At 38.3% G+C, this 19882-nt stretch overlaps 1 protein-coding gene across 3 annotated transcripts; it reads left to right on the top strand.

Moving 5' to 3' along the window:
• Positions 1-5: 5 nt before the first annotated feature.
• Positions 6-18426, top strand: LOC307004653 (UPF0606 protein KIAA1549). Of its 3 annotated transcripts, none has more exons than XM_079624034.1 (22): positions 6-54; positions 2125-2348; positions 6934-8250; positions 8753-8841; positions 8924-9098; positions 9407-9537; positions 9729-9915; positions 10029-10088; positions 10719-10873; positions 10960-11137; positions 12547-12749; positions 12926-13131; positions 13463-13590; positions 13873-13887; positions 13974-14200; positions 14344-14573; positions 14658-14799; positions 14877-15230; positions 15321-15373; positions 16198-16334; positions 16422-16576; positions 17158-18426. In XM_079624034.1, exons 2-22 carry the CDS (start codon positions 2225-2227, stop codon positions 17386-17388), a joined length of 4497 nt encoding a protein of 1498 aa, XP_079480160.1. In that variant the 5' UTR covers positions 6-54; positions 2125-2224; the 3' UTR covers positions 17389-18426. The 3 variants fall into 3 exon arrangements, with proteins under 3 accessions (XP_079480160.1, XP_079480161.1, XP_079480159.1); XM_079624035.1 differs by lacking the exon at positions 6-54 and adding an exon at positions 900-1068 and having other exon boundaries at positions 12547-12731; XM_079624033.1 differs by lacking the exon at positions 6-54 and adding an exon at positions 900-1068.
• The last annotated feature ends 1456 nt before the right edge of the window (positions 18427-19882 follow it).

Genomic DNA, 19882 nt, shown 5'->3' with positions numbered 1-19882 from the left:
AGAAGGTTTTCCAGGTCTACAAGAGATAATCACTGCAATCGTGTACGCCTACTGGTGAGTAGCACCATGGTTTATAAATGAAATTAACGCTAATTTTACCTTTCTGGCTCTCAAATGATTCAAACCCCCCAAGGAGAGCCAAAGAAAAAGGTATAGCCTTATTGCTTACTTTACAAAATTACCATGTTGTTACTATAGTAAAATTGTCGTAATCATATAATTTATTTTGATTTTGCTACAAATAGCATGGTTAAATATATAGTTACTTTATGGTTAATCTTTATAAGGGAAATAAATATATTAACTTTTCAATTGTGTTTTCAAACAATGTATCGGACGGGCACATCGGAAAAAAAATCGTTAGCGCCTATAAAATTACTACGTTAAACGAAGTTAATTGAAAACATTTACCTTCTAAAAGGCAAGTAACTGAATTATTACAAATACAAATAATTACACACAATAGGCTACTCTTAAATCTACGTCCAGGCACTTGTGTAAATGAACAAGACTATATAAAATTAAAATAAGATGAGCGTTTGAGGGTTGCTAAGGGATCCTGCTGACAGCCAATGACAGAGCCTCGTTCATTCTGTACGTTTCGAATGAATAAATAGAAGGGGCGGGTCTTTGCCAAGCGCCGCAGATATCGATAAGGCGTAATTCTCCTGTGTGGAGTGTTTTATGCCGAAGAAATGGACATGGGCTGCCAACAATATTTTTTAGAAGCGGCTCACGTATTTATTTAAGCGGTGCAATTTGTCCAGCGTGTTTGGAAGGGATGGGATCTTGGGTAATGGGCCGTTCGTGGGAAGAGTGAGACCTTTATAACCGCTTCTACACAATTACATCTACACCGGATACCGGGAAATGAACCACGCACGAGCAACGAACTGGATACCGTCTATACGAGGAGCTGTCAGCATAAATATATGATATGATTCATCTGATTTGATTCCCTGCATCGATATTCTCTATTTATGGCCGTTCTGTCATCTTGATATCGGGTGTGTGTAAAGGGGCGCGCGAGTGAGCCGCATCCGCGCGAGGTGCATTTCAACATGACAGGTAACGAAAACGACTCCGATATACGGTACTATTCACCCTCTGTATATTTGCATGTCAACATCCCATTCAAAAATACCAAAAATATGTATATAACATATGATATATGGGTTTGGGGAGATCCTAAGCGTCTGAAGATGCCGTTTTTCCATCTTTGACCCTGTGCATGCGCTTCGTCTGTTCCCACACCCGCCCTTTTCTATCTGTACCGCTATTTATCTGCCTCAGTCAGATCATGCCCGTTATCTTCATACCTGTCTGTCTGACTTGATGCGCGTGATATTAACCTCACGGGTGCTCCGGGCCGCGCGCACCGATGATCTGTAACCTACATTCCCACAGTGTGTATATTCACTTAATGGCATTATAGGTTTGCATGGCATTAAGTAAATTAAAATTATACTACGGATGATGCATGATAGATAGATAGATAGATAGATAGATAGATAGATAGATAGATAGATAGATAGATAGATAGATAGATAGATTTTTCAATATGTCAAGGTATTTTACTTAATACCTTTTTATGAGTTAAAAAGATGACGATAAAACATTTGATGCTAAAACATGCTAATACAATATGAAAAATTAAATGTACACATATGTAGCCTACTCACTATTTGAAAACAGAAATTGTTCATTATCAATATCGACCTGGGTGATACAATGTTTAATCACTAATTATTATGAAATTCAAAGATTTTGCATTATCATAAAAATAAAAATAAACATTTTAAAAAGTTCAACTTCATATTGAAATCCCAGACCTTTGATGGCAGACTTTTGGCATCTTGACCAACTGGACACATCTCTTCTGAAAGTTATTTTTCTCAGAAGACACATCTTCAAAATATACAATAAACAACATTTACAACATATACAATATAATATATACACAGTAGCAGACTGATACTATTTGCCAAGAATGGAAACTAAAAAACTAAAAACGGATAGATTGATGTGCATGATGATGATGCACCAATTCATCTTATTATGAGCTCTGAACTAATGTGAGATTTAGCTTTACTCTAACAGATGATGTGTTTTCCCTTCTCACAGCAATGTATAGAGGAAGGATACCAAGCGGGAAGACCTGTGGCTATCCGGGGGACATTTTATCAGGGTCAGATGGCCTGTCTTGAATAAGAAACAAGCAAAAATGGAGAGCTCCAGTTCAAGGATGGTCCTGAGGAGCTCCCGGCGTCTGCTCGGATGTTGTGCGCTTCTGCTCGCGACCGTGATGCTGGTGGGCTTCATGCCGACGTCCAGCTCACCTGTGGCAGGTATCTCATCAGATGCATTACGGCTTTAGCATGCTTTTTTTGCTTTTAGTCACTTCCGTTACTTTTCATTTGGTTTCTGTGAACCTATTGTGAGTCAATATCATAAATAGCAAGTCTTTTCTATCACAGATGATCTGAACGTCAGAGAGACGGTGGGCGTATGTGCGAGTGATGCTCTCTTTGTGTGAATGACGTCTGTTGCTGTTAGAGGTGCAGAATGAATGGGATTCACAGTGAATTGTATTGAATTGTGTGTGAGGCAGTTCGAAGGAAGTGCATATCTGCCCACACAGTGACTTCTTAGATTGATATTTCCTTCAAATGACGTGCTGAGGATGCAGATCAGAAATGGTCGGCTTAGTTGGAGGTTTGTTTTCTCCACCTTCATTTTCAAGAGTAGAAACTTTCAATTGATCAAAAGGTTCTTTAAACTGGGAAAAGTTTTTTTTTTAGATCAGGGGTTCCCAAACTTTTTTTGTCAGCCAAACCCCTAAGAAGTCAAATATTTACCCCCTAAAATAGACTATAGACTACTGGTTAATATTTTAATGACACATTTGCATGTTCACTGTTCTCCGATGTTGATAATCATCATCATCATCATAATATTAATTATTATTATTACTAGTAGTGGTAGTGATAGTAGTATTTTAACTAAATAAATACAAAAATATATTACTGTTGTAAATTACAATTGTACTAATATATTATATTAGATAATTATAATAATGAAATGTGACTTAGAGAGTTATTTAATAAGACTACACAGTTGTTTAATTAAAATGTAGCCTTTGATTTGATAATTGCACTAAGCTATATTGTGATTATCTTGCAGCCCCATTTATTTATATAAATTTTACAATTCAATCGTTTATTAAAAGTTTTTCATCAATTCACGATCCCCCTGCAGTTCTTTCACAAACTCCTTTTTGGAAAACCCTGCTTCAGATTATTGAAATGTTCTTTACACTGTAAGAAAAAAAATGGTTCTTTTAAGAATCATTCACTGAAAGGTTCTTTCAAACCCAAATGGTTCTTCCATGGCATTGCTGCAAAAGCCAGCTTTATTTTTAAGACACTCACTCAGTAACTGGAGATGTGCTGTTGTTGCTTTTGGCCGACAGCAGGCTGATTATTTGTTCACGCTGGTTACACATCACTGTAAAATACACGCACACACACACACACACACATATATATAAACCCAGACAGATGGATGAGCGTCTCATCACTCTCTGAAAGGGAAGACGAAACTTTGAAATGCACGTTAGCTCACCCACTTCATCAAATACTGTAAAGGATGAGTGTATATTAGGAGTCACACACCCCGGCAAGCCCACAGCTGTGATGGAAGTGTGTCCTGTGGTGCAACAGGCCCCCCATTAAAGCCATTGATCTTGTGTGTGTGGAGTGTGAGGAGTGGAGTCTCTCTCTCACACACAATCTTTCTCTTTCTGTGGCTCTGCGGTATCTGATGGTCGGCATTGATGATTGGATTTAGTAACATCAAAGCTAAGTGGACTTCGGTCCGTAATAATGTGCTGCTATTCATAGATGCAGTTTCTCCTCTGGTTTCTCCTTTATGCCTGGGAATCTGTGTCAGTGGAATCAGTGTACGTGTGTACGTGTGCGCGTGAGCTCATTCTGTCGGTGTGAGAAATGCCTGTGTGCTCTCGCCGCTGCTTCTGTAGCATACTGATGAAGCGGTCGTCGTGTGACACACTCCTGCAACACACACATGCAACACGCAGCATCACCATGGAAACACCTCGCCTGACCACGCCACAGAGCCATTCATAGGATGTGTGTGTGTGTGTGAGACGGGGTTTCTCTTTCCCCCTGTGTGAAGTTGTGTTCTCCGCCGGGGATGCTCTGACAGTTAACTGAGTCTGAAGTTAATTACTGGAGTTATTTCGTATGTCGTTCCCCAGAGTGGCTCGTCCTGCAGTTCCAACACGCATACATTAGAGCCTTCGTTGACTGGGTGATGTACATTACCAGATTTAAAAGGGACACTTTACCCAAAAATTTTAATTCAGTCATCATTTCCTCACCCTTATGTTAAAATTTCTCTCGTCAGTGATAGAAAATGTTTTGAGGAATGAATCAAAGTTTTAATTGTCCATATGATGACAGTCAATGGGGTCCAATGTCGTTTGGATGCTAACATTTTTTAGAATATTGTCTAATACACATTCTTATATTTTCCTTATGTTTCAACGTAAAAAATGTAGATTTTTACTTGTCTTTGAACTTCCGTGTTTGCGGTAGATCTGTATATTTCTATATTATATAATTATAATCTAGTAATTATAGCTGGTGAAGTGGATTTACTTATTGTAGTGTTAAAGGAACACGCTGACTTTTTGGGACTTTAGCTTATTTATCAACAGTGTACACGTATACCCCAGAGTTAGATAAGTCCATACCCTTTTCATCTCCGTGCGTGCCGTAACTCTGTCTGACGCACCCACCGCTAGCCTAGCTTTAGCACAAAGACTGGAGGTAAACGGCTCCAGCTAGCACGCTGCTCCCAATAAGTCCCAAAAAGTCGGCGTGTTCCTTTAAGGAAAGTGATCATGGGCATTGTAACGTTTGAAGCAGATGTCAAAACAAACGTCCGTAGACTGGGAAGGTTTTAAAACGAGCGGTTAATTCATAAATCTGTAAGATCTTACCTTCATGCTGTGGAAATACAAACCGGAAGACAGAACACAAGGAGAGCAGTGCTGAAAAGGGGAGAGGCTACATAAAGTCACAGGTCTGGCTAAAATATTTCTATTTTGCTTCACACTTTACTTTTTATATAGTTATAAACTATAGCTGTATAAAATATAGCAACATTTGCTGTCTGATGGTTGGCACACAGGTCCAGAATTTTTTGTTTGTTAGTTTAGTGTTATTATGACTCACTAAAACAGACGAATTGCTATTTTCGACAAGTGTTTTTTTAACAAGATGAACAGCGATATTTGGCCTGAGGAAACATGACAAGGCATGTCTATGTCTGGCACTGTCTGGTACCACCATGAAGTTTGAAGCCATTCGAATTCAGCTTGACATTCAATTTCAGTTAAAGGTTCATCTTTGCTACTGTACGTGATGTTTACTTCTTCTTTCTCTCAGCTAGTATGACACACTGGCCTACTAATGTCACTCAGCTGTCCTGTACTCCCCTGCTCACCCCCATACTGTGCTGTTCAATCAGCCTCATTACCCACAAACCCTCTGTTCTACCCTCAGTGGCCCACAATGCCGATGAATCACAGTCACATTAATAAAAGGCCAGCTCTCATAGGCAGCCTCGGTACCATATGGCTCGTTGAAATAAAGAACAGTCATTTTAAGAGTCAACAGTGTCACATTTACTGCGATAGTAAGACTTATGATGTGAGTTTTAGTTTAGCTGTTGTTTTTTCAGTCCATGCTAAACCACCATAATTGGATCATGATTTTTATGAAAATGGAAATTATTGTTTTGTGCACTTTCAAGAAATCAGATCCACAAGCTGCATGGACAGTGGCCACCAGATGGCGGTCTGGGGTTTGAAATGGGGTTATGGGGTTTGAAATGGTTGATTCATAAACCATCACCTGTATTAGCTTTTATATTTTTTTAATTTTCATTTTAATTGTAGTTTATGTTTTAGAAATTATGTCTTCATTTCAGTTTTCTAATTTTCTTTTTTTTTAGTTTAAGTTTTATATTTATATAATTTAATTTCAGCTTTATTTCAATTATCGAAAAGGTATTTTTAATAGACTAAAAGCTAAAAACTATAAACTAAAAGTTTTAGTTGTTGTTAACGCTTACAACACTGTTTGTTACTGACTCATACTATGTCTATATAGTATATTTATGTAATAGATTTAACATTATTAACCTTCAGCATAATTCTAAACAATTATTTTAACCCCATACAGTAAGTCTGGAATAGAATGATAATCGAGTAAGTTGTGTATGTGAGATAAGTGTGTATGTATGTGTGTATATAAACAGTATATTAAATTTACAAACTTTTATGTTAGATTTGACAGCACTAAGAATTAAAAATACTTCTGTTTGAACCACGTGATCAAAAAGACTTGATGTCACTTGCTAAAATATGATGAAATATTATAAAAGTGTGTTATTTTTTATTGTTATTAGTAGTAGAATATATTATTATTATTATTATTATTATTGCATTATACTAAATAGAGTTGTAAGTCTTGGGTCATGGGAACACAAATAGCCCAGTTTTCTGAAAATGGCTTAATATTTAGTAAAATTGCTTTCAGAAGACTTTTATTTTGCTCATGTGACCTATTCATATGTATGTAGATTTAGATTGATTGATTTAGACCTTAAATTCACTTTAATAATCATCCACAGATCTAGTTTGCATAGAGAAGTTGTTAAAAATGACAACAGTGTCTTGGGTACAATCTGGGCTCTTCCTGAACTGTGTATTATGAAAGATTTGGATGTGGTGTATTTACACTCAGTCCTTCTGCTGTTTGCAAACATTGAATTTCCTGTTGTTTGGTTTTGTGCCATCCTGCAGCACACTCAAACTTGTCTTTTTCTTTTATCTTTCCTAAGTGGAGCTCCCATCCAACATGTCTAGAAGGAGCCTCAATCAACTTCCAACAAGACCACATTCACCTCCTGCCTTATCTTCATCATCATCATCATCATCTTCATCTCCTCAGCGTTCAGAAAGAACCAGGCGTCCAGCTCACACGCCACCAGGTGCCAAACGTCCCTCGTCCCCTGGTCACCACGACAGTGCCTCCAGTATAGATCCCACCCCGTCCCTTGGCTCCGAAGGGTCGGGTAACCTAGGCGACGGGGCCCAGGGCATCCACTTGCTGTTACGGCCCCCAGACCTTCTAACGCCCAGCCAGATGCCTCCTCTCCATGGCGACAGACCGCCTACGCCAGCCCCCCCGACCCTGGTGCCGCCCGAAGACCTGTATCCCGCCCACTCTGCGGAGGTGGACTGGGGATCCGGAGACTACCTTGAAACTCTTACGTTCATGGGATCCGAAGGGGAGGAGTTTTCTCTCGTCACCACCCTTCCTACCCATGGATACGATCCGTATGATGCCGACGATGACGTCACAGTCAGCTACAACACGGCTTTCCCCTCTCGTCCCATCCTGCCCCTCTCGTCCAGAGACCTACAGCCCAGCGCGACCGTAAAATACGGGAATAACTTAAGGACGGCCCATCCTACTGATCCCCGCCTTCCATTGGCTCCTGACTCCGCCCACACGATGGACGATGATTTGGATTTCGATTGGGCGGAGCTTTTTCCCATTGAGCCAACTGAAATGCTGCTTCCCGACATGAACAGTTTGGAATACTACAACACATTGCAAGCCAAAGAGAACGCTAGTATTGCGAGGAATAGGACGCACCCTCACATTACCCCCACGCACACTGTAGGAACCCCCCACACTACCACTGCAACTTTGGGAAAAGTCCCTGATCATATTGACCTGACAGCCCCTCAACCCATTCCATCAGTGACCCCAACTCCACCCCAAAAACCTAAGCCTCCCATCCCATCAACCACCGAGACCCAACGACCTCATGAAGCCCCAAAGAAGGGTGTTCCTTCCATACCCACGTCCCAAGGGGGCAAAACCCGACCGTCAGTGCCAACAGCCCTGCCTCCACCCGGCACCTCAGAGGGTCCAGTAATACAAGCCGTTACGCTGAAGCCCCCTGCTACGAAACCCCGTACAACCACCATCAAAACCCCCATCAGAACCACAACTACAACTAAAACCACGACTACCATGAGCTCCACCAAAAGCCCACCGCCTACAACTCCCAGAATTCCTCTGGCCATCGCACCCCGACAGTACATTTGCAACATCACCAAACCGGACATGTACCTAGTCAGAGTGGGTAAGACAACAAGATATTTTAATTTTGGGAAATTAGGGATGCACTATATATCGGTAATATATCAATTACTGGCTGATTCAATATATGCACATTAATTTTCTCTATTTTAGCATTTTGTTAATCACACTAATTTATTATTTAAATTTAACTCTGTTAAATGTAATTTTCAATTAATTTTTGTTTTAATTTATTTGTTTTGCATTACCGGTATTTATTACCAGTATTATTAATTATTTCATTATTTTTATTCTATTTATTTGTATATCTTATATATAATTCATCATTATTGTGCACACTAATTTTCTAATTTAGTTTATCTTTAAACACTGTAATAATTTACACTTAAGACTTAAATAATGTAACACTGTTAAATATAATCTTTAGTATGTTGTGATGGCTAAACATTTTTTTAATTTTTTTTGTGTAATCCTATTATTTCACTTTATATACAGGTATATATTTTTTTTTCATCTCTTACAACCTTCTTGTGTGACTCCTGCAGGAATGCCAAGTGGGTCATCCGTGGCGTTTGCCAAAGCTCATGTGCGGGACATTCTTCGACGAGAGTTCAACCGTTCAGTTGAGCTACAGGTCAGTGCATCAGATCACGACAGATCACACATCAGCATTTTATCTCGAGGATCACTGATATCAATCTGTGCTATCAATCCAGGTCCTCAAAGCCCCGCCCAATTTCATCTTCCGGGCAGTCTCCGGTCCACTAGTGTACACTGCTATGTCCGTCATCAATACTCTCCGCCAATCAGCACACAGCACTTCTTCTTCTACCATTCTATCCGTCACAACCATATATGCAGTGCCCGATTACAAACATCAGGTCCACACAGGTGAGAGAGACACCAACATATAACCAATATAACCAGAGAATGGCATGCTCACGTGTGGTTAACTCGAAAAAGGAAACAAAAAAGTTAGTTAATTCATTTATTTTTATTTAACATTGTTTCTGAGCAATTATTATAAAATAAACTATATAACTATTTTTTTAAATATTTTTTTTAATATTTTTTAAGTATTATGTAATATTTAATTAATTAATTTTTAAAATAATTGTATTATATAATATAGAAGTAGAATATAAATATTGTATTTATTGTTTTAGAATGTGTGTTATATTAGTTTCTTTTTCTTGCAGTGCTGCAGTTTGTGCCGAGTCACGTGGACGTGCGTCTGTGTAGCTTCAGCGAGCGCGTGGAGAAGGGGCTACTCATGGCGTATGCGGAAGTACGCAAGCGCTCGCAAGAAAATGGAAATTTCACAATTCACGTACGTAAATCCTTTAGAACCACTAACAGAGACAAATTCAAAATAAAACACATTTTAGCACACTTTACATGAATTTGAACACTTACATGAACAGCTATATACAAAAATATAAATTTCTTCTTTAGAGTTTAATTCTGTGTTTTGCTTATCTTTAAATTGTATTGATAATGCTGTATCATTGTTTTGTCTAGATTGTGAATATCACTAGTAGCATTCCTAAGGGTCAGCGGCAGCAGAAGGCTCCGGTGGACATCACCTTTTCTGTGCGTGACTCCCAAGGCTTCCTAACGGGATCAGATGTGAGTGGCCACATGAGGCAGCTCAGCGCTGTGGAGTTCAGCTTCTATCTTGGTTTTCCTACCCTGCAGATCGCTGAACGTGAGTGACACACACACACACACACACACACACACACACACACACACACAGAGGCTCTTTGTCTTGTTTATTATGAACCTTATTCATTTGTCATCTCAATTTTTGTCTTCCAGCTTTTAATTATCCTGAATTGAATGTGTCCCACCTTTTACGCACATCCTGGGTGAAAACAGGTATGTGGTTGTGTTAGAAATGTCAAACAAACTGATTTTGAGATGAAGACCAATATTGGAAGTTCATCATTATAATTATATAATATTAATTCATATTTAAGTAAAATATAGATTGTTATATATAAAATAGATTTTATGTCTAGATTGTTGGGTAGCATACAGGATTGATGCTGGTCCATTCTGTAAAGATATGCCATGATGCATATTAAAAAATATAATCATAACAATATACCGTAATGGACAAATTAATGGACAGTGTGTCTAGATGAACACTGTTTTTGTCATATCATCTGATCTATACATTTTAGTAAAAAAGGACTTAACCCATAGTTATAATAATCAAATAATTAAAAAAATATTCATTAATATAAATAATTATTAAAGAAGCATTGTTATGTTTAAGAGTTAAGAGTTCTTATGTTAGGTCAATATTAATGTTAATTCATATAATTATTATTATTTTTTCTTTGATTATTTATTAAATCTAATCTTTCTCATTGTGTAATGAATGATACAGTTACTTTCAGCACCTATACATTGTCATTAGACTAAAAGGCAGGCATATTTATACTAGTCCGTAAGTTAACTTCAAAATATTAACATTTTCTTTTTTATGTGCATTTGCTTTAGTTTTAGTGGGTGTGTTGGACCAGCGTGTGAATGAAAGGACGTTCCAGGCCAAAATGGAGAGGCGGTTAGCACTGCTGGTCGGAGAGGGACTTGGGATTGGGGTTAGCAATCGAAGATGGAGAAGAGCTACTAGTATTGGCAACAACAGTGTGCAGGTACATACAAATACACATATAAAAGTGTACGCACTTTTTCTATCCTTCCTACACATGACATGAGCATGAACCCTGGTGTGCCTCAGATCGTTCGAGCGTCCCGTCTGGATGGCCCAGACTACCCGTTGGAGCTGGTGTATTTCGTGGAAGCGGGGTCAGGAGAGAGACTGCCAGCCCAGGCCACTGCAGTCATGCTCAACAGACTGAACCTGCAGAGAGCTGCCATCGTCCTGGGCTACAGAGTACATGGAGTTTTGGCCACACGTGAGTCAAAACTGTATCGACTTGGAAGCGGCTTTAAAGGGGTCCTGACATGTTTTTTAAAATTATTTTAATATGTCCCTTGAGGTTCACTTACATTGTTTTTTTATTTATTTTTTTTGGTTTTTTTTTATTAAGAAAAGCATCTCAAGCACAATACAAGCATCAAATAGTTGGTTCACTTACATTGTTAATAAAGTTTTTGCACACAAAATTATTTTTAAAGGCAGGCTCCTTTAAAGGGTAACTGTTGCCAAAATTGAACCTAGGCTCTTTTTGTTTATCTACCCGAGTTAAACTTTCGTGTAAAAGCATAATTAGAATGGAAACGGCACTTTTAAGATTGACCGTATTTTAGTTTTAGGTCAAAATGCCTTTTGAATGGGAGTGTATGGGGCACTTCTATGATAGCATCAAAATCGCTGTTTTTAAAACACTGAGAAGCCTCGACAACATAAAACTGTGCTCGAAGTATCACCAGGCACTCTACACATGAACTTGAGCATTGAATTCATTGTTTGTGTACACAAAGTTTACTAAAAATAAAGGTTTTGTACGACTTTGTAAGGTTTTGTTTCGGGTGGCTGGAATTTTGTCAGTCAAAAGTAGTCGATCTCCGAATGCAACGTAACAGGGAGGAGAGTAAAGATGGAAAGCTCCTTAAGCTTAGTTCCATATAAATTCACGGATGATTTGTTGTTTTGTCATTAGTTAAAAATCAATAATGACCTTGTATTTGAAAAAGGATCCTCATATAATAATGAAATGATTCAGTGATACAGATCGACTATTTTGACTGAAAAAATGCCGGTGGCCGGGAAGAACAACAGCTACAGTGAGTTGACTACACAAACAATGTAGTCAATGCTCAAGTTCATGTGTAGAGCCCCTGGTTATATTTCGAGCACAGTTTTATGTTGTGTCGAGCCTTCTTAGTGTTTTAAAAACAGCGATTTTGATGCTATCATAGAAGTGCCCCATGCACTCCCATTCAAAAGGCATTTTGACCTAAAACTAAAATACGGTCAATCTTAAAAATTTACACGAAAGTTTAACTCGGGTAGATAAACAAAAAGATCCTAGGTTCAATTTTGGCAACAGTTACCCTTTAAGGCTTGTCAGTAAATGACCACAGTTATGATTGGCTAACGTCATTGTATAGGGAAAAGTATCAACGGCCCCTCACTATTGCACATGAGTAAGTGTTTTAAAAACATTATCCATATAAAACTGACCATGAAAACTGATGTTTTAACCATGAAAATTGCAGGATGTTTTAATGGTACAAAGACTTCCTACATGTCAAAAGCTCAAGGAAAACTGTATTTCTCAAGTCATGACCCATTAAAGACACTATTTAAATGAGCAAATTGGATATTTTTTGTGCCAAATATCACATTACTCTGTTTCAGCGGTGGAGAAGCTGGCCCTTCCGCCTTCTGAGACTCAGTCCAGTAACATTTGGCTGATCGTAGGAGTTGTAGTCCCAGTGCTGGTGGTCATCCTCATCATCATCATCCTTTACTGGAAACTGTGCCGCTCTGAGAAGCTGGAGTTTCAACCAGACGCCATGAGCACCATCCAGCAGAGACAGAAGGTCTGGGTCTCTGAGTGTGTGAGTGTATGAATGTGTTGCCCACTCATAGACACTACATGTGAAGGAGGTTCGTGACTGTGCTCATTATTGCTCACCCATGTCAAGGGCTTTTACGGAAAAATGAGCTACTTTGCAACAGTTAATTTAGCATTGTATCATATTTACTGGCCATTCATGTGTGTTTGTGATTTTAGTTGCAGCCTCCCAGCGTTAAAGGTTTTGATTTTGCTAAGCTACACCTGGGGCAACACAGTAAGGATAACATCATGGTAATCCAAGAACCCGCTTCTTTACCGCCGCCTGTTAAAGAGCCCACGCCCTCAGAGGGCGGAGAATTGAACACTCCTAAATCGAAGAGCTCATCTACAAAAGCATCACGTGCAGCACGGAGAAGAGGCCGGTAAGGAACTGTTGATCATGTGCCATGTCATATGGCTTGTGTGTGAACAGGTTCTGTTTATATCAGTGGTATTACAGTATTATTTGTATTTATTTTCATTTTATTTTAATGTTTAATTTGTCATTTTTTTGTGTCCTTCTCTCTTTTTTTATATCACTATTTAGATTTTATTTATTGTTATTTCAGTTTTAGTTTTTATCTATTTACAGTTAGCAATTTGTATTGCTTCAACGTAAATTTATTTCAGTTAGGCATAATTTTGAATCTTTACAATAACAACGCTGGTTTATATTTATATAGTTTTTAATCACACAAATTGTGTTTTTGTCAGATTGTCTCCATCTGATGGAGATTCGTTAGGAAGTGAAGCATCCAGTGGTAGAGAGTCAGCTGAGGAGAGCACCAGACCCGCTGTGACGCCAATTGACAGCAAACCCCAACATCGCAAGAGCAAGCATGGTACAATATGCACACGTTTCCGAACGAATCCCCGTTTTTAACGAATCGGGTGAACCAATGATTAAATGGTCTATTGATAAAGAGAGCCATTTACATCGTTCGTACATAATATTGTTAAAATTCATTATAATAATTCTTTCTATAAATTAATTAATTAATAAAAGTATAATATAAAGTTGCTTTGGAATGATTTGCAATGTGAAAAGCTAAATTAAATTACATATCAAATAAAATTAATGAAATTAAACCTCTTTCTCTCCATTTGTTCCTGCGGTTCAACAGCAAAAAACAAACATGGTAAGCTTCTTCACCCATAGTCAAGTTGCATTCGTATATTGTTAGTTCAAATTGCGTGACCTTTGACATCTGGCCTTGATGTTCAGGTACTCAGCCTGGAAGTGGTGTGGATGAACAGTTGTCTTCGTCGTCCATATTTGAGCATGTGGACCGCCTGTCTCGAGGTTCGTCAGATGGAACACGCAGAGTGTCCAATAAGATACAGCTTATTGCCATGCAGCCCATGCCAAGCCCACCCTCCTATCCACATAACCAAGCCCTGAGTCCCAACCTGACGGACAAGATGCATGACGGAGCAAATGTCAACAGTGAGGTTAGCAAACTCCTCTTCACATACACACACACCTCACACTTGCATAATGCAACATATTTCCCAAAATATTCATCAATAAATTAAATTCATGTCATCTTTAAGAAAACATTCATGACTTATTCCCATTCTTCCAACTGACGCAGATCCAAGTGGCCTTAAGGCATAAATCCGAGATTGAACACCATCGCAATAAGATCCGCCTGCGTGCCAAGAGAAAGGGCCACTATGACTTTCCCTCCATGGAGGACATCATGGCAGCGTTCGCCGACAGCTCCGAGCAGCAGCGAGTGTATCAACAAGCTCAGGAGCAGATACACAAGATCCTGCATCCCGAGGAACACACGCCTTCATCGTGCGGAGAGCCACGCAAAAGGTCAGTGGAAATAAATCTCAGTTGTCTTGTACTTTCCCAGTTTGCTACCAAGAAAAGTGAATGAAATTTGTTTGGGAAATGCAGTTCCAGAGGAAAACGCTCTCCCAGGCACAGGCAGAGACAAAATTTGAGTGGAAGCGGAAGTCTCAGAGACAAAGATCGCCTCATTAATGACGGAGACGCCACGTACAGGAAGTACCCTGGGGTCAACAACGTAGCCTATGTGGTAGGACGCACACATATATGCATATATGTGATTTCACTGAACTAAAACACGCAGACTCACCAATTCTCTTCCTGTAGTCTGATGCAGATCAGCTCCCAGATGCAGAAAGCCCTTCTCCTACTGATGAGGTGTTTATGGACCCTGGATCACCACCATCTGGCCCCGCCCCTGCTCCGCCCACCTACGTTCCCCCTCAGCCAACCATCGAAGAAGCTCGGCAGCAGATGCACTCCTTATTGGATGATGCTTTTGCTCTCGTCTCCCCCTCTTCTCAAGGAAGCCCCGCTCCTCTAACGTTCACTGGCATTACTGCGGTCACTTGCGTCGGAGGAATCAGCCCCGGTCAACCCTCCAGCCCGTCCTCACGCCCCTCACGCCAATGGGGTTCCTCTTCTTACCCAGCAGCCCCTGCACACAGTCCTTTCTCTGCGGTGAGTGACTGTGGATATTTGAATGATAGAATTTGAATGCAACTAATGTGAAATTTCATGTGAAATATCTCTTCTTTCTCTGCTTTGTAGAGGTATGCAGAGTTAGGAATGTCTCCCACATCGGTACAGGGTTTACTCCAGAGGTGAGGAGGATTCTGGGAGGTTTTATTGAATAAACTAACAAGAACAGTCAGGAGGAAGCAATGTAATATGTAAACATGATAAAGAAGGATAATGTTCCTTGTTAAACTGGTAACACAGCCCTGCATCTTGAAAACAATTGTGCTGATCTGCAAAAAAGTTCTAGTATTACCTAATTTGATCCTTTAAAAAAAAAGTAAATAAAAACTTTCCATCACTTACAGTTTTTTCACAAAATAAGAATGAAGATTGTTCAAATTATATATATTCACTAACAATAGCAGGAAAAATTTTCATTTTGATGACCAAAAAAGTATTCCAAATGTAGCATATAACTTAAAAATAATCCATTTAATGTCAAATAACTTTAATATAAATTTGAACAAAAGCAAAACTTCTACTGCACATCATATTTTGTGTTTTAGGAATCATCCCTCCAAAATTAGTGAGAAACAAGTATTGGATTTCTTGAATTGTTGGTATATTAATTTTTTTTTTCTGATTCTCACAAAATATATATATTTAAAAAATATTTTAAAAATATTTTTAAATATTTAAAATTATATTTAATGAAATACACATCATATTTTATGATACAGTGTGATGTGCTAGAGCAAAACAGCCACTATTTGTTGGAATCAGCACCCCAAAATTAGTAAGAAACAAGTATTGGATTTCATCCAGCAAATGGGATGCAAGGTGGTGTTATCAGAGGAGCGAATAACAAATTTGAGTACAGGAAAAACGAACGTGCTAATTTGTCTACTAGTGTATAAATATTGATCCTGTTTAGATTTAATATTTACTTAGCAGATTGTTTGTATAGTTTTGACAGGCAGCCGCAAGGCTCTGCGTATCTGGCATCAGCAGAGATGCAGTCAGATCCTGGATACTCCAGCAGGGGACAGTATGGAGAAGAGATGCCTTCATCTTCTCGGCCACGACCAGTGGGGGGAAGCACAGGTAAAGGTCATATTAGTTTAATTTAACATGTGCTTTATGTGCTGTGATAATTGCACATAAAGCTGTGTGTGTATGCTGTGTGTGTAGGTGCACAGTTGCATCAGCTGACACAAGTGGGCTTGTCAAGTCGGATCGGAATGTATCCTGGAGTTGGCCGTAGTGTATCTGGACCGTCAGGATCAAGCTGGACCCAGTACCGCTCAGATGAGGAGATCTCTAGGCCAGGATCCAACCGAGAGGCTGTAAATCAAGCATGCACATTCATTATAACTTTTTCAGAATTGTACTAGTAAATATAATATTATGCCAATATGGGATATCCCCAAACTATGCTATTGTATTTCCAAAGCACTGCAGTTTAGCTGCATACAATAAAAATCAATTAATAGTGTGAATGGGCAAGTAATAATAGTCTCATTTAATAACATAATTTAATTGGTTGAATTTTTAAATCAAGATCTTTCAAAATATTTATTTGAATCATTTACTTACTTTTAAATATAATATATATATTTAAATGTAATTTATTTAAAATGTATTTAAATTCAAATTAATATTTTAAATGTATATATTTCTATATAATGCATATTTAATTTAAGTTTCTGTATGTTCAATCTGTATGTTTGTTGGTATTTTATAATTTTTTCTCTCTCCCTCTTTGATACTTAAATATATTTAATAATATATTTAAACTTAGTAAAATATATAATATAATATATCATTGAATTTAAGTTTGTGTTTAGGCATAATCTGTATGTTTATTATGTTCCTGAATTGTTGGTATTTTATTCATTACTCCTCTCTCCCTCTATGTTTCTCGCAGATACTGACATTCCCAGAATACTCTTCATCACCTGTATTCCAGATGCCCAGGACGTCCCTGCAGGATCCCACAACACCCCAGGCCCACCTGGAAGCCTCGAGCGCGGGGTACATTGCCCCTGAGGAGCGTTCTCCGCCCCCTCACTCCTCTGCCTCTCTCATCAAGGCCATCAGGGAAGAACTGCAGAGACTTTCTCAGAAACAGGCTGCTGTTGTCAGCTACCACAGTTGAGAAAGACCATCCCAAAACCCCGGTCCTGGTTAACTTCCCGATGTACCACATAAACAACCTCACAAATCCCAACACAGCTCGATGGCTGAGAAACTGCTTTACACAAAACCCAAACCAAAATCTTCAAATTCAAGTACGGCTGGTCTGTTACATATGAAGAAATACTAGCAATCATCCCTGCTTGTATTGGCAGGAAAAATCCACAATTTAAATTTCACTGCTGACATGCAGAAAATACACTTAAATACTCTCTCCTATAATTCACAATGAAAAAACACACCCTAAACGTCATGTCCAGACTGTTTAGAAGAATAGACAAAGTTGCCCCGTATTCAGACTCTCAATTTGCATGCTGAGAGCTGTGAACCTTCAAGACTTAGTGCTGACTGTTGCTAATGTGAAAATCACTCCCATTCAGTTCCATGTCTCTCAAAGTGCTTCCTTCAAATGGGTCATCTTCGTGTCTCCGGACTTCCTCTGGTGCTAAAAATCATTTCTGGGCTCTGCCACAATACCACAAACTAGCCCTGGCCAAAAACTCTGAAGTGACATTCTTCTTTTTTTCTTTTTTTGCCGCTGTCCTGTTCTCCCAGTTATTCAAGACGGATTATCAAGTGGAAACGTCCTCTGTTCCACAATCTAGTGAGCCTCCCGGAAAAGGTAGTCAACATAATTATTTCTCTTACGAGATAGCCTACCTCATGAAATTTCCGACAAATTATAATTCTTCACAGAGGCGAGAGAACATCCATTATAAAGTTATAAATGTTTATAAAAACTTTTAAATAATTATTTTACCCAACATTTGTGCGTTCTGTATATTTACTTATGCACTATACTTATTAGAGTGTCATGCCGTTAGCTTAGCAAAATGCTAACGTCAAAGCCTAGACAGGGCAAGAGAAATGTCGGTTATAAAGTTTGATGAATTTCATTCAGTAATGTTCATAACTTAAAATCTATTATTTTATCCAACATTTGCAAGTTCTGTGTATTTTTATACTTAGAGAATCCTTGAAAAAAAAAAAAATATATATATATATATATATATAAAATATATATAAAAAAGACTTTGGCTTAGCAAAATGCTAGTATCAAAATCTGGTCTAGGCAAGAGAAATGTCTATTATAATGACATTTAATTTTATAAGTAGCTTAAATGATTTTACCCAGCATTTGTGAGCTCTGTGTATTTTCTACTTATTAGAGTATCACGCCGTTAGCTTAGCAACATGTTAAACTCGTTTGATTGAAATCAATTTATAAATCGAGTCCATTTGTGTTGCAGCCAATGTAGTGTGTCCCAAATGAGCCACTTATGAGGTTCCTTGACAATTGGGATGCTGCCCATGTAGGCAGTGCGGCAGCTCACTAGGTTTTGGAACAGAGCTATAGTCTGTCAAGGTCTTCAGGTCTTGCCTTACATTTGAGCTCTGAGTACTTCAAAGTCTGCAGGGGAGGGAAACTGATTTTGTTGGGATTGTAAACAGTGAAGTTACTCTGTGTACTCTGAGTTTTTGAGCCAGCCCACATGTGGAGATGATTGACAGGCGGCCTCAGTTGCAGACCAGCATGGTTTCCATGCCGATAACATCATATTATTTTGTACAACCGGTCTGCATCTGAGGAAAATAATCAAAGCAAACGTTCATGATGCCCGTGTGTATTCTTTTGAGCTCTTTTTGCCAGTGGGTTATGAATGTTGGCCGTTCAATCATTTCAGTGTCTTTCTAAAGTATGGCTGAGGTAGTTTCTCAGTCGATATTAATTTTGCACATTTTCTCATTTTTGCACAATCATATCATGGTGATAATGGAAGTCAATCAGTTAAAGAGTTTATTGTGGAAAAGAGAGTATAGTATACAGTAACTATATAAATACTATATAGAAAGATATAAGTGAGTTCATATTCTATACAAATATATATATATATATTGCATATTAATGTATCAACTCATTGAGCACAATCTGATTATATGTTAGATTATATGTTAAACATATTAGATTGTATTTATTTTTATTGTTATGAAACGTATTAAAGATGTGGGGAAAGTGTTGCTATGGGACATAAAAAAAAAGACCAAATCACTGTTGAGGCATATAGTTCCTTTAGCTTCGTAATTCGGTAGGCATTCTCAATGTATTTTCATGTATATGGTCAAGTGGATTTGCACAGAGGTGTTGTAAAGATTCCTTTAAGGAAATGTGTTGAGGTTAAAGGCCTTTAATTACCTGTACTATTTTTCCTCTCTTTATTTTTTTTACTTTTATTATTTTGGTTATACAGGGTTCCCACACTCACGAAGAACTTGAAAATATCATTATAAAAAAATTTTTTTTCAAGCTTGAAAAAAAAGGTAATTGAATGATCGTCCATAATTTATATAATATTTTCTAGATTTCAGGTTACATCATATATATCTAGTAAATATTTCATTCGCTTGAAATTGCTTTTTGGGAGTGCAATAAAATGATTTTAAAAATCGTTATCCAA

This window comes from Phoxinus phoxinus, assembly GCF_949152265.1.
Source record: "Phoxinus phoxinus genome assembly, chromosome: 9".
NCBI classification, from domain to species: domain Eukaryota; kingdom Metazoa; phylum Chordata; class Actinopteri; order Cypriniformes; family Leuciscidae; genus Phoxinus; species Phoxinus phoxinus.
This window is presented reverse-complemented; position numbering and strand designations above follow the sequence as displayed.